The 17,595-nt window shown below is 48.1% G+C and overlaps 1 protein-coding gene across 1 annotated transcript; it reads left to right on the top strand.

Annotated features, from left to right (window-relative positions):
• The first annotated feature begins 232 nt into the window (after positions 1–232).
• On the top strand, positions 233–1,881 carry LOC125539022 (uncharacterized). Its single transcript, XM_048702380.2, has one exon. It carries the CDS (start codon positions 256–258, stop codon positions 1,603–1,605), a length of 1,350 nt encoding a protein of 449 aa, XP_048558337.1. The 5' UTR covers positions 233–255; the 3' UTR covers positions 1,606–1,881.
• The last annotated feature ends 15,714 nt before the right edge of the window (positions 1,882–17,595 follow it).

Genomic DNA, 17,595 nt, shown 5'->3' with positions numbered 1-17,595 from the left:
TTAGCTGGCACAAGCCAAGTTCCGTGGGAGCCAAGCTGCCTTTCCCTAAAATTGAAAAAAGAGAAGCTGTGAAAAAGGTTTCCATGGGAGGGATGCACGTTCGTTCGTTTTCAAAAGCAATGGAAAAAAGCTCCGTGGGGAACACGCAGCCGCATATGCTCCAAACCGCGTCACTCACTCAATCAGCTCATATAAGAGACCCACTCCACTCCACTGGTGTTTTAACGAGGAAACAACAAGTTCACGCTCGTGTCTATGGCGACCAAGGGATCACCACGTCGCTGCTGTAACCGCCGGCGCAAGAAGAGAGCGCCGCCGTCGAGGGACGAGCCGGCCCCGTCCGGTCCAACCAGCGTGCACCACATCCCCGACCACCTCCTCGAGCTCGTGCTCCTGCGCGTGGGCACGCCCCTCGCCCTCCTCCGCGCCGCGTCCACGTGCAAGCGCTGGCGCCGCGTCGTCTTCACGGACGGCGCCGCGTTCCTGGCCCGGTTCGGCCGCTCCCTCCGCGCGGCCCACGTCCCCGGCCACTACCACGTCGACGACGGGAACAGCGGCCCGGTCTTCGTGCCGGACCCCTCAGCGGCCGACGGCCTCAACAGGCGCCACTTCTCCCTCGACTTCCTCCCGGCCGTCCCCGACGGCTCGCTGCCCTGGGAGCTCGCCGACAGCCGCGGTGGCCTCCTTCTGCTCTACAGGAGGGACGTTGTCTACTACCGGATGGGTAGAATGTGGGACGGGGACGCCGGGTATCTCCAGTTCCCCGACATGGTCGTCTGCGACCCGCTCACGCGGAGGTGCCAGGGGATCCTCTACTGGGAGGAGATGTGGTCCGACCCGTGTCTCGGTCTGTTCCTGCTCGACGGCGATGCCGCCGGCGAGACTGCAGGTGGTAGCTTCATCGGCATGTCCAACTTTCGGGTGGTCGCCGTGGTCTACGAAAGCCATGTTTTCGGGAATAACCGTGGCGCTCCCCGTGCATGCGTGTCCTCCTCTGGCCGCGACGGCGGCTGGCGGCAGGAGACCGCGGCCGGCGGCGACGTCTCCATCCCAGAGTACAATTTGATCAGCTTCGCAGGGCGAGCGCGTTCGTCACTCTTCTGGCGGATGGAGCGCGAGGGCGCCGTGCTGGCTCTCGATGATGCCACCATCCAGTTCTCGCTCATCACGTTCCCGTGTACCGTCGTGGGGACACCGGAGGAATCTTCAGCCTTCCGGGTCATCGGCGGCGACGACGGCGCGGTGCGCGTTGTACGCGTGATGGCCAACAATGACCTCACGGTGTTTCGGCAGCTCGACAGCAGTAGCGAGTGGGTGGTGGAGAAACTCGTGAGGCTGCCGGAGGCGACCCGCGGGCTGCCGGGGCGCGAGGAGACGTATTTCCAGCGATCAGCAAAGATTGCTGCGATGACTACAAAGCATGTCCTCGTGACGCCGCAGGAGGAGACCTGGATTTTCTCCGTCGACCTCGAGACGCTGGAGGTGGATCGGGCGCATGAGAGGAACCGGTATGCCGGTGCCGCGTACCCATTCGAGCTGCCATGGCCACCGGCCCTGCGAGTTGACCATCGCCGGCATCGTAGCAGGATGGATTTAACGGTTTAATTGCCAGCGTCAAATAAATTAGAAACAATTTTGCTAATTCTCATCTTGATGGAAAATAGTTAAGTCTCAGCCAAGCCCCCATCTTAGAAGATACTCCGTCCGTTCCTAAATATAAGTTTTTTTAGACATTTCAAATAAACTATAATATACGAATATATGTAGACATATTTTAAAGTGTAGATTCACTCATTTTGCTCCGTATGTAGTCGTCAGTTGTTGAAATCTTTAAAAAACTTATATTTGAGAACGAAAGGAGTATAACAAGATAAATAAAAACACAACAAAAACTAGGAACGGTACAGGTGAAAAAGTGTGTCAAATCAATGGTTTGCTTCATCAGTGTCTTCCATAACCTGATTAACGGTGGAAGAAAAGCCATCCATGTCTTCACTTTTTTTTGAACACAGTACAGACGCAAGTGCTTATATACACGCGCATACACTCACCTCTATGAACACACACGCACACCCTACCTCTACGAGCACCTCCGAAAGATTGAGCCAGCATATCATCTTAAAATTTACGAAGTCACCGTAGGCACTTCGTCATCGACGGGGACGTCTCCTCCCACTGCATGTGCATCGCCGAAAATCCTGAAATAAATGCAGCAATTAATACAAGCAACAAAATTTGAAACTTGGTGGGCTGAGAATACCACCATCCCTATAACCATCCAACTACAGATTGTTCTATTCACCACCATTGCATGGTGAAAGAAGAGCCATCCATGTCTCCACTTCTGTTCACCACCATTGCGGACGGTGATCAAGTTTTTTTCATCTATGCATAAAGAACGTGATCAATCACATGGCAATGAGCTTGTTATCATACTTTAGCACTCCGTTTGTCGAGCCCAACCCTGTATTGAGTACTGACTTATTATTCCGTGGGACTCGCAATGATGGTGAACGCCACCCCTGTCTTATCTACACTTGGTGCATGCACAATCCCAACACCCTTGCCGCCTAATCCATGACCTACCCGTGTCACAGTTCCTCCTCGCTGGTGATGGTCCCTCCCCACACATACTCGTAATCACTTCTAATTTCTTTTTGGAAAAGAAGATTAAGACCCCAACCTCTGCATCAATTGATGCATATGACCATCTTTATTTATCGTTCAACATAGATCTAACAAAAACATGCCTTTTGCAGATGCCCGTTGGCAGTGGCACTTTGGCAGGCTATGGCCGAGCACTGGAGTCTCCCGGATGTGTCGGCTATCCGGCGGACAAGCAAGGAATGGCTCATGCAACATCTTTGTGACTTGCCGGAGTTTGATCGCATGAAGCTCATGATGACCCTATGGCGTTGTTGGTACGTGAGGAACGAGCTGACGCATGCGAAGCCGGCGCCTTCCATTGACGCGTCGAGACGTTTTCTTCTGTCGTACGCGGAGTCCCTGATAAGTTTACACTGCAACCCACAAGCTGATCCGGTTAAGGGCAAGCAAGTAATGCACCCTGTACCGCTTCCCAGTCCACTATCACATGCCCTTGTTGATGCCAAGTCGCCAGGGAATTGGACGCCTCCACCAGATGGATGGCTAAAGCTAAACGTGGACGGCTCTTTTTGCGAGAAGACAAGTATGGCGGGCGCTGGGATGATAGTTCGGGATGCAAAAGGAAAGATAATCCTATCATCATGTCGGGTCCTATACACTTGCGTGGAACCCCTTGAAGCTGAGTTGTACGCGTGCATGGAGGGCTTATCCCTAGCATGCCAATGGACCCAACGTCCAATTGAAGTGGAGACTGATTTCTTAGTGGGTTTTAACATGCTTATGGCATCAGGTATTGACAGGTCAAGATATTCTATGCTGGTTGCTGAAGCTAGAAGGCTTATGAAAGAGAGGGAGTTCAAGCTACGCCTTGTAGCTCGCGAACGAAATGTAGTGAGCCATTACCTGGCAAACTTTGGTAGAGTAGAGGAGCGCACTGTGGTGTGGCTTGCCTCCGGGCCGGGAGATGTTCCCATCCTATGTACAGAAGACTGCCCAAATGACTAATAAATAAACTCCTTTTCCCCGCAAAAAAAAACAAGAACATACATCAAGCCACTCAAAGCCACCAATCACACCTACAAAACTCGATAATGTGGAGTGCTCTCACTCTTCATATCTAAAATCGGTGTCATCGCTGATCCATCCACATAACATATCGAAACCCACATCCGGTGCAGCAGACCTAAACCATACACCGCATGCACACGTTTTAGACGCCTTCATCATCATCGAACCGCTAACCCATCTTCAGGAGAGAGATCTGCATCATCCTTGTCAGTCCGTCCATCGTCCCACGCTCGTCCGTCCAGACGCGAAGATTCTGGAAGATCTGTCATGTGTAGCACCTGCCGACCAGGCATGACACAATGTAGCACCTGTCGGCCAGGCATGACTTGACATCTCCATTGAAAGCTCCGTGCAAGACGAAGCTATCGGGGAACATAGTAATAATTCAAAATTTTCCTACGTGTCACCAAGATTAATCTAGGAGATGCTAGCAACGAGAGAGAGAGAGAGAGAGAGAGAGAGGGAGTGCATCTTCATACCCTTGAAGATCACTAAGCGGAAGCGTTACAAGAACGCGATTGATGGAGTCGTACTCGCGGCGATTCAAATCGCGGAAGATCCGATCAAGCGCTGAACAGACGGCGCTTCTGTGTTCAACAGATGTACAGCCCGGGGACGTCTCCTCCTTCTTGATCTAGCAAGGGGAGAGGATACGTTGAGGGAGAACTCCGGTAGCACAACGACGTGGTGGTGGTGGAGCTCGTGGTTCTCCTGCATAGCTTCGCTAAGCACTACGGAGGAGGAGGTGTTGGAGGAGGGAGGGGCTGCGCTAGGGAAGGGGTGCGGCAGCCATCCCACCCCCCTCTATTTATAGGGTGAAGGGGAGAGGCAGCCGGCCCCCGTAGATGCATCTAGAGGGGAGGGGGCGGCGGCCAAGGGGGGAGGCTTGCCCCCCAAGCAAGGTAGGAGGCGCCCCATCCCCCTAGGGATTCCAACCCTAGGCGCCTAGGGCCCTTGGGGGCGTGAAGGAAATATGCCCTAGAGGCAATAATAAAGTTGTTATTTATATTTCCTTATATCATGATAAATGTTTATTATTCATGCTAGAATTGTATTAACCGGAAACTTAGTACATGTGTGAATACATAGACAAAATGAGTGTCACCAGTATGCCTCTACTTGACTAGCTCGTTAATCAAAGATGGTTAAGTTTCCTAGCCATGGACAAAAGTTGTCATTTGATGAAAGGGATCACATCATTAGAGAATGATGTGATTGACTTGACCCATCCGTTAGCTTAGCACTATGATCGTCTAGTTTATTGCTATTGCTTTCTCCATAACTTATACATGTTCCTATGACTACGATCTTATGAAACTCCCGAATGCCGGAGGAACACTTAGTGTGCTATCAAACGTTACAACGTAACTGGGTGAGTATAAAGATGCTCTACAGGTGTCTCCGATGGTGTTTGTTGAGTTGTCATAGATCGAGATTAGGATTTGTCACTCCGTGTATCGGAGAGGTATCTCTGGGCCCTCTCGATAATGCACATCACTATAAGCCTTGCAATCAATGTGACTAATGAGTTAGTTGCGGGATGATGCATTACAGAACGAGTAAAGAGACTTGCCAGTAACGAGATTGAACTAGGTATTGAGATACCGACGACTGGATCTTGGGCAAGTAACATACCGTTGACAAAGGGAACAACATATGTTGTTATGCGGTTTGACCGATAAAGATCTTCGTAGAATATGTAGGAACCAACATGAGCATCCAGGTTCCATTATTGGTTATTGACCGGAAGTGAGTCTCGGTCATGTCTACATAGTTCTCGAACCCGTAGGGTCTGCATGCTTAACGTTCGATGACGATCGGTATTATGATTTTATGTGTTTTGATGTACCGAAGGTAGTTCGGAGTCCCGGATGTGATCACGACATGACGAGGAGTCTCGAAATTGTCGAGACATGAAGATTGATATATTGGAAGGTTATGTTTGGACACTGGAATGGTTTGATGAGTTCGGGCATTTACCGGAGTACCGGGAGGTTACCGGAACCCCCCGGGGCTTAATGGGCCTACATGGGCTTTAGTGGAATTGAGAGGAGAAGGCCAAGAGGAGGGGCGCCCCCAAGCCCATTCCGAATTGGGAGGGGGGCCAGCCCCCCTTTCCTTCCTCCCCTCTCTCCCTTCCTTCCCCCTCCTAGTAGGACTAGGAAAGGGGGGGAACCTACTCCTAGTAGGAGTAGGATTCCCCCCTTGAGGGCGCGCCCAAGGTGGCCGGCTCGCCCCCTCCTCCACACCTTTATATACGGGGAAGGGGGCACCCCATAGACACACAAGTTGATTGTTTAGCCGTGTGCGGTGCCCCCTCCATAGAGTTCCACCTCGGTCATATCGTTGTAGTGCTTAGGCGAAGCCCTGCGTCAGTAACTTCATCATCACCGTCATCACGCCATTGTGCTGACGAAACTCTCCCTCGGCCTCAACTGGATCAAGAGTACGAGGGACGTCACCGAGCTGAACGTGTGCAGATTGTGGAGGTGTCGTGCATTCGGTACTTGATCGGTTGGATCGCGAAGACGTTCGACTACATCAACCTCGTTTCATAACGCTTCTGCTTTCGGTCTACGAGGGTTCGTAGACATACTCTCCCCTTCTCATTTCTATGCATCTCCTAGATAGATCTTGTGTGATCGTAGGATTTTTTTAAATACTATGTTCCCCAACAGTGGCATCCGAGCCAGGTCTATGCATAGATGTTATATGCACGAGTAGAACACAAAATAGTTGTGGGTGTGAGTATATACATATTGCTTGCTGTCACTAGTTGATTCTTGATTCAGCGGTATTGTTGGATGAAGCAGCTCAGACTGACATTAGCGTACACTTACGCGAGACTGGTTCTACCGACGTGTTTCGCACACAGGTGGCTAGTCGGTGTCTGTTTCTCCAACTTTAGTTGAATCAAATTCAATGAACAGGGTTCTTTCTGAAGATCAAAAAGCAATCACTATACCGCGTTATGGTTTTTGATGCGTAGGTAAGAACGGTTCTTGCTAAGCCCGTAGCAGCCACATAAAAGTTGCAACAACAAAGTAGAGGACGTCTGAGGGAGTCCTGGATTAGGGGGTTTCCGGATAGCCGGACTATACCTTCGGCCGGACTCCTGGACTATGAAGATACAAGATCGAAGACTTCGTCCCGTGTCCGAAAGGGACTTTCCTTGGAGTGGAAGGCAAGCTTGGCGATACGGATATGTAGATCTCCTACCATTGTAACCGACTCTGTGTAACCCTAGCCCTCACCGGTGTCTATATAAACCGGAGGGTTTTAGTCCGTAGGACGAACAACAATCATACCATAGGCTAGCTTCTAGGGTTTAGCCTCTCTGATCTCGTGGTAGATCTACTCTTGTACTACCCATATCATCAATATTAATCAAGCAGGACGTAGGGTTTTACCTCCATCAAGAGGGCCCGAACCTGGGTAAAACATCGTGTCCCCTGCCTCCTGTTACCATCCGCCTAGACGCACAGTTCGGGACCCCTACCCGAGATCCGCCGGTCTTAACACCGACATTGGTGCTTTCATTGAGAGTTCCTCTGTGTCGTCACTATTAGGCCCGATGGCCCCTCCGATCATCAACGACGATGCGATCCAGGGTGAGACTTTTCTCCTCGGACAGATCTTCGTATTTGGAGGCTTTGCTCTGCGGGCCAATTCGCTTGGCCATCTGGAGCAGATCGAAAGCTATGCCCCTGGCCGTCAGGTCAGATTTGGAAGTTTAAACTACACAGCGGACCTCCGCGGAGACTTGATCTTCGACGGATTCGAGCCGCCGCCGAGCGCGCCGCACTGTCACGATGGGCATGATCTAGCTCTGCCGCCGAACAGTGCCCTGGAGGCCGCACCCGCATCAGCTCCGACCCTTAATTCGGAGCCAACTGCGCTAATCGAGGATGGGTGGTTGGACACCGCCTCGGGGGCTGCAATCTCTACGGCGATCGAGCCGAACACCAGCCCTAGTCTTTGCGAAGCACGTGACTCCAAGGAGCCGGACTCCTCTCCAAACTCCGAGCCCTCCGCGCCCCTACCGATCGAACCCGATTGCCCTACTTTTCGGCTCTGGCCTCTCTGGCCACAGATGACTCATGACATACTTCATGGCGAGTCCGGACAACCTATTTAGCTCGGCCAAACGATCGGCTAATGACAGTGGACGCTCCGGATTGTGGAACTGCGACCAAAAGAGCTTTTCCACTTCACGATCTTCTTGATCTCGGAAGTGTTCGGCCGCATCCGCAACACTCGCTGCCAAATCCAGATAGGTGTCCGCTGTACTCCACATCCGGTCTAACGGAGCATGTTTAGGATCACATAACTTCCTCCGCAGCATAAAGGGCTTTCCAGCCGCGATTTCTCCGGTCTGACGCAGCTCCTCCTTCATAGCTCTCATTGCAGAGCGAGCATCCTTGGCATCGGAAACGGCCTTCTCCAGGTCCGTCTGTTCCGCCCGATCTTCTTTTTCAAGAAGCTTGCAATGGTCAGCAGCGTTGTTCAGCTTCACGGCCATCTTGGACATTTCCTTCTTGCTTTGGCAGTGAGCAGCCTGTTCGGCTTTCAGCTCTTCAATTGCCTTTCCGGCAGCCGCATCACTTTTCCTGGATTGCTCCTTGGCTCGGGCAAGTTCCGCCCGAAGATTCTCCATGGCAGCAGCACCATCTGCATCAAGCGCACACATTGTAAGATACTGGCATAAAGCTCCTCTTACCAGGTGCCGCAGGAGGAATTACATACCTTGGGCCTCGTCAAGCCGCTTGTTGACAAGCGCGATGTCGGCACCTGCCACGTCAAGTTGCCGCTTTAGCTCGGCAAATTCATTAGTCCGTTTGACACCGGACACTTCGCCACCTACGTATGAAGGCGGCACATTAGACCTCAGATTATGATCCTCTGCGCGCCGTCACTTTTGACAATGCATAGAGTCTCAGGGGCTACTATCTACACAGGGCGCATCTTATTTATGCGCAACTGTCCAAAAAGGGTACATTATTTCGCGTACCTCAAAACCTGTCAGCAAACTTCTGACGGCCTCGTGCAATCCGCTCTCCGCGGATGAAATCCTCTCAATCACCGTACCCATCAATGCACGGTGCTCCTCTGAGATAGATGCTCGCCCTAGCAAATCCTTCAGCCCCTCCGACCACGCAACAGACGGCACCGGACTCGTCCGATGGCCCCTTTCGAAGGCCAGACGCGGAGGGCTTTGGGGGGCCATATGACTACCTTCCGGCCCTGCCGGATTCGGAGAAACCCTCCGCGACGATACCTCAGGGTCGCCCGCCTCGCAAGGTGGTACGGCAGGGGGAGGCGTTCTGCTCTCCATTATCTCCGGAAGAAGATCCCCTGAAGACGAGCTCTGCTGAGAAGGGCTAAGGTCCGATCTACAAGGTAAATTTTCGATTACTTTTCTCAGATATAAAGCAAGGATTCCTCTCGTTTCTTAAAAAGAAAACTCATCTCTACTTACGGCTCGGTGGAGGGCTGATCCCCTTGAGGGCATAATTCGGCCAAAGTATCCCCCAGCACAGGACCCTCTGGCGAAGATTTCTTCCCCCGCTTTGAGGCCATGGTCTCCGGGTCTTCAGAGGCGGTCCTCTTCTTCCCCTGAGGAGAGGAATTTTCGATTCCTCCCTTCCGGACAACCTCCTTCGAGGAGGCTGTAGCTTCCTTGTCCCCTCCCTCGCTTTCCTTTGAAGGCACAACCTCCAACATCCTGACTAGCACGGGACCCGGCGTGGTCTCGGGGAGGGGGGCCGGACACCTGATTAGCTTTGCTTTCGCTATCCACTCCTGTTTAAAGGACAGCTCTTTTAGGGGCAATTTTATGATAAATATACGGATAGCGAGTCCGGGCATAAGGCTACTTGAGTATCCGGACGATTGCAGCTCAGACCTGCGTCCTCCGTAGAATCCGGACACACTACTTGTGGTCCGAAGAACAATTTGTACATCTCCACGGGCGTCATGCCAAGAAAATGTTGGAGAACTCATGGTCCCTCCGGGTTGAACTCCCACAGGCAGAGGGGGCGACGTTTGCAGGGCAAAACTCGGCGAATTAACATAACTTGCGTCACCACGACCATACTGATGTCTCTTTCTAGGAGATCTCGGGCGCGGCCCTGCAACAGGGGCACGTCCTCTGCCGGCCCCCAGTCCAGCCCCTTATTGACCCATGACGCCAGTCGTGGTGGGGGACCCGAGCGGAAAGCAGGCAGCGCCACCCACTTGGTGCTCCTGGGAGCTGTGATATAAAACCACTCTCGTTGCCATAAGCTGGACTCCCCTTGAAAAGAGCCCTCGGGCCATGGAGCACCAGCATTCTTGCTTATAAAAGCACCTCCGCACTCCGCATGCCGTCCCTCGATCATCTTCGGCTCAACTTTGAAGGTCTTGAGCCATAGTCCGAAGTGAGGAGTAATACGGAGGAAGGCTTCACACACGACGATGAATGAGGAAATATGGAGGATGGACTCCGGAGCTAAGTCGTGAAATTCCAGCCCATAATAAAATATGAGCCCCCTCACGAAGGGATCCGTCGGGAAGCCTAGCCCCCGAAGGAAGTGAGACATGAACACCACACTCTCACCAGGCTTGGGAGTGGGAATGACCTGCCCTTGAGCAGGCAGCCTATGCGAGATTTCGCCGGTCAAGAACCTGGCCTCTCTCAACTTTAGCACGTCCTCCTTCGTGACGGAGGAGGGCATCCATCAGCCTCGAAGGTCGGAACGGACATTGTCGAAGGTCCGAAGCGCCTGAAATCTGGAGTCTTGGGTGTTGGAACTCGAGGTGAAGGGCGAACTCGTTTGAGATTGAAAGAAAGAAGTAAGGCCTTGGTCTCTTTATAAGAGGTTGAATACCAAGGGCCCTCCCCGTGACCTTTGGGACTCGCCTTGGATCGAGAAAACATACCAATGGGAACGGTTGGGTTACCCACGCCCATATTGATGAGAATCCCGAAATAAGGGGACACGATCTTTGCTTTGACAAGATGTGTCAAGGAAACCGCCTCGCTAAACGCGCTGAGGTGGGACAGTAAAACGAATAAAGACTTGGCTGTGGTGTGATGTCATGCTACGGAATACGTCAGCAGATTAGATTTGTGTAAATATTGTTCTCTCTATGGCAATATGTGGAAACTTATTTTGCAGAGCCAGACACTACCTTTGTGTTTAAAATCTTCTACGAAGTACTTGGAGGAGGAACCTGCCTTGCAATGCCGAAGACAATCTGCGTGCCGGACTCGTCGTCATTGAAGCCTGGTTCAGGGGCTACTGAGGGAGTCTTGGATTAGGGGGTGTCCGGATGGCCGGACTATACCTTTGGCCGGACTCCTGGACTATGAAGATACAAGATCGAAGACTTCGTCCCGTGTCCGGAAGGGACTTTCCTTGGCGTGGAAGGCAAGCTTGGCGATACGGATATGTAGATCTCCTACCATTGTAACCGACTCTGTGTAACCCTAGCCCTCTCCACTGTCTATATAAACCGGGGGGTTTTAGTCCGTTGGACGAACAACAATCATACCATAGGCTAGCTTCTAGGGTTTAGCCTCTCTGATCTCGTGGTAGATCTACTCTTGTACTACCCATATCATCAATATTAATCAAGCAGGGTGTAGGGTTTTACCTCCATCAAGAGGGCCCGAACCTGGGTAAAACATCGTGTCCCCTGCCTCCTGTTACCATCCGCCTAGACGCACAGTTCGGGACCCCCTACCCAAGATCCGCCGGTTTTGACACCGACAACGTCTAACTTATTTTTGCGGGGCATGTTGTGATGTGATATGGTCAAGACGTGATTATATAAATTGTTGTATGAGATGATCATGTTTTGTAACACAGTTATTGGCAACTGGCAGGAGCCATATGGTTGTCGCTTTATTGTATGAAATGCAATCGCCATGCATGTAATTGCTTTACTTTATCACTAAGCGGTAGCGATAGTCGTAGAAGCAATAGTTGGCAAGAAGACAACGATGCTGCGATGAAGATCAAGGTGTCAAGCCGGCGACGGTGGTGATCATGACGGTGCTTTAGAGATGGAGATCAAAGATAGAAGATGATGATGGCCATATCATATCACTTATATTGATTGCATGTGATGTTTATCCTTTATGCATCTTATTTTGTTTAGTACGGCGGTAGCATTATAAGATGATCTCTCACTAAATTTTAAGGTATAAGTGTTCTCCCTGAGTATGCACCGTTGCTACAGTTCGTTGTGCCGAGACACCACGTGATGATCCGGTGTGATAAGCTCTATGTTCACATACAACGGGTGAAAGCCAGTTCTGCACAAGAAGAATAATCGAGTTAAACTTGATGAGCCTAGCATATGCAGATATGGCCTTAGAACACTAAGACCGAAAGGTCGAGCGTGGATCATATAGTAGATATGATCAACATAGTGATGTTCACCATTGAAAACTACTCCATCTCACGTGATGATCGGACATGGTTTAGTTGATATGGATCACGTGATCACTTAGATGATTAGAGGGATGTCTATATAAGTGTGAGTTCTTAAGTAGTATGATTAATTGAACTTTAATTTATCATGAACTTAGTACCTGATAGTATTTTGCATGTCTATGTTGTTGTAGATATATGGTCTGTGTTGTTGTTTCGTTGAATTTTAATGCGTTCCTAGAGAAAGCTAAGCTAAAAGATGATGCTCGCAATTACACGTACTGGGTCTGTAACTTGAGGATTATCCTCATTGCTACACAGAAGAATTACGTCTTGGAAGCACCGCTGGGTGACAAGCCTGCTGCAGATGCTGCTGACAACGTTAAGAACGTCTGGCAGAGCAAAGCTGATGACTACTCGATAGTTCAGTGTGCCATGATTTACAGCTTAGAACCGAGACTCCAACGGCGTTTTGAACATCATGGAGCATATGAGATGTTCCAGGAGTTGAAGTTAATATTTCAAGCAAATGCCCAGATTGAGAGATATGAAGTCTCCAATAAGTTCTACAACTGCAAAATGGAGGAGAATAGTTCTGTCAGTGAACATATACTCAGAATGTCTGGGTACCACAACCACTTGACTCAGCTAGGAGTTAATCTTCCTGATGATAGTGTCATTGACATGATTCTTCAATCATTGCCACCAAGCTATAAGAACTTCATGATGAACTATAATATGCAAGGGATGGATAAGACAATCTCCGAGCTCTTCGCAATGCTAAAGGCTGCGGAGGTAGAAATCAAGAAGGAGCATCAAGTGTTGATGGTCAACAAGACGACCAGTTTCAAGAAGAAGGGCAAAGGGAAGAAGGGAAACTTCAAGAAGAACAACAAGCAAGTTGCTGCTCAAGTGAAGAAACTCAAGTCTGGACCTAAGCCTGAGACTGAGTGCTTCTACTGCAAAGGGACTGGTCACTGAAAGCGGAACTGCGCCAAGTATTTGGCGGAAAAGAAGGATGGCAAAGTGAAAGGTATATTTGATATACATGTTATTGAGGTGTCGCAGTAGCGCCTGGGTATTTGATACTGGTTTTGTTGCTAATATTTGTAACTCGAAACAGGAGCTACGGATTAAGCGAAGATTGGCTAAGGATGAGGTACCGATGCGTGTGGGAAATGGTTCCAAAGTCGATGTGATCGCCGTCGGCACACTACCTCTACATCTACCTTCGGGGTTAGTTTTAGACCTGAATAATTGTTATTTGGTGCCAGCGTTAAGCATGAACATTATATCCGGATCTTGTTTGATGCGAGACGGTTATTCATTTAAATTAGAGAATAGTGGTTGTTCTATTTATATGAGTAATATCTTTTATAGTCATGCGCCCTTGATGAGTGGTCTATTTTTACTAAATCTTGATAGTAGTGATACACATATTCATAGTATTAAAGCCAAAAGATATAAGTTTAATAATGATAGTGCAACTTATTTGTGGCACTGCCGTTTAGGTCATATTGGTATAAAGCGCATGAAGAAACTCCATGCTGATGGGCTTTTGCAATCATTTGATTATGAATCACTTGATGCTTGCGAACCATGCCTCTTGGGCAAGATGACTAAGACTTGGTTCTCCTGAACAATGGAACGAGCAACAGACTTATTGGAAATAATAAATACTAATGTATGCAGACCGATGAGTGTTGATGCTCGTGGCGGGTATCATTATTTTCTGACCTTCACAGATGATTTGAGCAGATATGGGCATATCTACTTAATGAAACATAAGTCTGAAACATTTGAAAAGTTCAAAGAATTTCAGAGTGAAGTGGAAAATCATCGTAACAAGAAAATAAAGTTTCTATGATCTGATCGTGGAGGAGAATATTGGAGTTACGAGTTTGGTCTTCATTTGAAACAATGCGGAATAATTTCGCAACTCACGCCACCTGGAACACCACAGCGTACTGGTGTGTCCGAACGTCGTAACCACACTTTATTAGATATGGTGCGATCTATGATGTCTCTTACTGATTTACCGCTATCGTTTTGGCGTTATGCTTTAGAGACGACTGCATTCACGTTAAATAGGGCACCATCGAAATCTGTTGAGACGACACCTTATGAACTGTGGTTTGGCAAGAAATCCAAGTTGTCGTTTCTTAAAGTTTGGGGCTGTGATGCTTATGTGAAAAAGCTTCAACCTGATAAGCTCGAGCCCAAATCGAAGAAATGTGTCTTTATAGGATACACAAAGGAGACTGTTGGGTACACCTTCTATCACAGATCTGAAGGCAAGATATTCATTGCTAAGAATGGATCCTTTCTAGAGAAGAAGTTTCTCTTGAAAGGAGTGAGTGGGAGGAAAGTAGAACTTGATGAGGTAATTGTACCTGCTCACTTATTCGAAAGTAGGTCATCACAGAAATCAGTTCCAGTGATTCCTACACCAATTAGTGAGGAAGCTAATGATAATGATCATGAAACTTCTGATCAAGTTACTACTGAACCTCATAGGTCAACCAGAGTAAGATCCGCACCAGAGTGGTATGGTAACCCTATTATGGAGGTCATGTTACTTGACCATGACGAACCTATGAACTATAAGGAAGCGATGATGAGCCCAGATTCCGTAAAATGGCTTGAGGCCATGAAATCTGAGATGGGATCCATGTATGAGAACAAAGTGTGCACTTTGGTTGACTTTCCTGATGATCGGCAAGCCATAGAGAATAAATGGATCCGCAAGAAGAAGACTGACGCTGATGGTAATGTTACTGTCTACAAAGCTTGACTTGCTGCGAAAGGTTTTTGACAAGTTCAAGGAGTTGACTACGATGAGACCTTCTCACCTGTAGCGATGCTTAAGTCCGTTCGAATCATGTTAGCAATTGCCGCATTTTATGATTATGAAATTTGGCAAATGGATGTCAAAACTGCATTCCTTAATGGATATCTTAAAGAAGAGTTGTATATGATGCAACCAGAAGGTTTTGGCGATCCAAAAGGTGCTAACAAAGTGTGCAAGCTCCAGCGATCCATTTATGGACTGGTCCAAGCCTCTCGGAGTTGGAATATACGCTTTGATAGTGTGATCAAAGCATATGGTTTTATACAGACTTTTGGAGAAGCCTGTATTTACAAGAAAGTGAGTGGGAGCTCTGTAGCATTTCTGATATTATATGTGGATGACATATTGTTGATCGGAAATGATACTGAATTTCTGAATAGCGTAAAAGGATACTTTAATAATGCTACCTCTTGAGCATTGCGTTGGATTTCCCCGAAGAGGAAAGGAGTTGCAGCAAAGTAGCATAAGTATTTCCCTCAGTTTTTGAGAACCAAGGTATCAATCCAGTAGGAGGCTACGCGCGAGCCCCTCGTACCTGCACAAAACAAATAACTCCTCGCAACCAACGCGATAAGGGGTTGTCAATCCCTTCACTGTCACTTACGAGAGTGAGATCTGATAGATATGAAAGATAATATTTTTGGTATTTTTGTGATAAAGATGCAAAGTAAAATAAAAGCAAAGTAAAAAGCAAAGGAAATAACTAATTATTGGAAGATTAATATGATGAAGATAGACCCGGGGCCATAGGTTTCACTAGTGGCTTCTCTCAAGAGCATAAGTATTTTACGGTGGGTGAACGAATTACTGTTGAGCAATTGACAGAATTGAGCATAGTTATGAGAATATCTAGGTATGATCATGTATATAGGCATCACGTCCAAGACAAGTAGACCGACTCCTGCCTGCATCTACTACTATTACTCCACTCATCGACCGCTATCCAGCATGCATCTAGAGTATTAAGTTCATGAAAACAGAGTAACGCCTTAAGCAAGATGACATGATGTAGAGGGATAGATTCTTGCAATATGATAAAAACCCCATCTTGTTATCATCGATGGCAACAATACAATACGTACCTTGCTGCCCCTACTGTCACTGGGAAAGGACACCGCAAGATTGAACCCAAAGCTAAGCACTTCTCCCATTGCAAGAAAGATCAATCTAGTAGGCCAAACCAAACTGATAATTCGAAGAGACTTGCAAAGATAACCAATCATACATAAAAGAATTCAGAGAAGATTCAAATATTGTTCATAGATAATCTTGATCATAAACCCACAATTCATCGGTCTCAACAAACACACCGCAAAAAGAATATTACATCGAATAGATCTCCACAAGAGAGGGGGAGAACATTGTATTGAGATCCAAAAAGAGAGAAGAAGCCATCTAGCTAATAACTATGGACCCGAAGGTCTGAGGTAAACTAATCACACTTCATCGGAGAGGCTATGGTGTTGATGTAGAAGCCCTCCGTGATGGATGCCCCCTCCGGCGGAGCTCCGGAACAGGCCCCAAGATGGGATCTCGTGGATACAGAAAGTTGCGGCGGTGGAATTAGGTTTTTGGCTCCGTATTTGATCGTTTGGGGGTACGTTGGTATATATAGGAGGAAGAAGTACGTCAGTGGAGCAACAGGGGGCCCATGAGGGTGGAGGGCACGCCTGGGGGGGGGGGGGTAGGCGCGCCCCCTTACCTCGTGGCCTCCTCCTTTGTTTCTTGACATAGGTTCCAAGTCCCCTGGATCATATAATCATGTTCGGTGAGAAAATCACGTTCCCGAATGTTTCATTCCGTTTGGACTCCGTTTGATATTCCTTTTCTTCGAAACCCTAAAATAGGCAAAAACAACAATTCTGGGTTGGGCCTCCGGTTAATAGGTTAGTCCCAAAAATAATATAAAAGTGGATAATAAAGCCCAGTAATGTCCAAAACAGTAGATAATATAGCATGGGGCAATCAAAAATTATAGATACGTTGGAGACGTATCAAGCATCCCCAAACTTAATTCCTGCTCGTCCTCGAGTAGGTAAATGAAAAAAAAGATAATTTTTGATGTGGAGTGCTACTTGGCATAATTTTAATGTAACTCTTCTTAATTTTGGTATGAATATTCAGATCCGAAAGATTCAAGATAAAAGTTTAATATTGACATAAAAATAATAATACTTCAAGCATACTAACAAAGCAATCATGTCTTCTCAAAATAACATGGCCAAAGAAAGTTATCCCTACAAAATCATATAGTCTGGCTATGCTCTATCTTCACCACACAAAATATTTAAATCATGCACAACCCCGATGACAAGCCAATCAATTGTTTCATACTTTTGACATTCTCAAACTTTTTCAATCTTCACACAATACATGAGCGTGAGCCATGGATATAGCACTATATGTGGAATAGAATGGTGGTTGTGGAGAAGAGAAAAAGGGAAGATAGTCTCACATCAACTAGGCGTATCAACGGGCTATGGAGATGCCCATCAATAGATATCAATGTGAGTGAGTAGGGATTGCCATGCAACGGATGCACTAGAGCTATAAGTATGTGAAAGCTCAACAAAAGAAACTAAGTGGGTGTGCATCCAACTTGCTTACTCATGAAGACCTAGGGCATTTTGAGGAAGCCCATCATTGGAA

This window comes from Triticum urartu, chromosome 1A (assembly GCF_056163025.1).
Source record: "Triticum urartu cultivar PI428250 chromosome 1A, HENAU_Tu73, whole genome shotgun sequence".
In the NCBI taxonomy this organism is placed as follows: Eukaryota; Viridiplantae; Streptophyta; class Magnoliopsida; order Poales; family Poaceae; genus Triticum; species Triticum urartu.
Note: the sequence above shows the minus strand (reverse complement) of the source record. Positions and strands in the feature narration are given on the sequence as shown.

Bases quoted from the DNA above. Each gene is read 5' to 3' on its own strand.
- LOC125539022 (XM_048702380.2), top strand. From the start codon at position 256: ATGGCGACCAAGGGATCACCACGTCGCTGCTGTAACCGCCGGCGCAAG.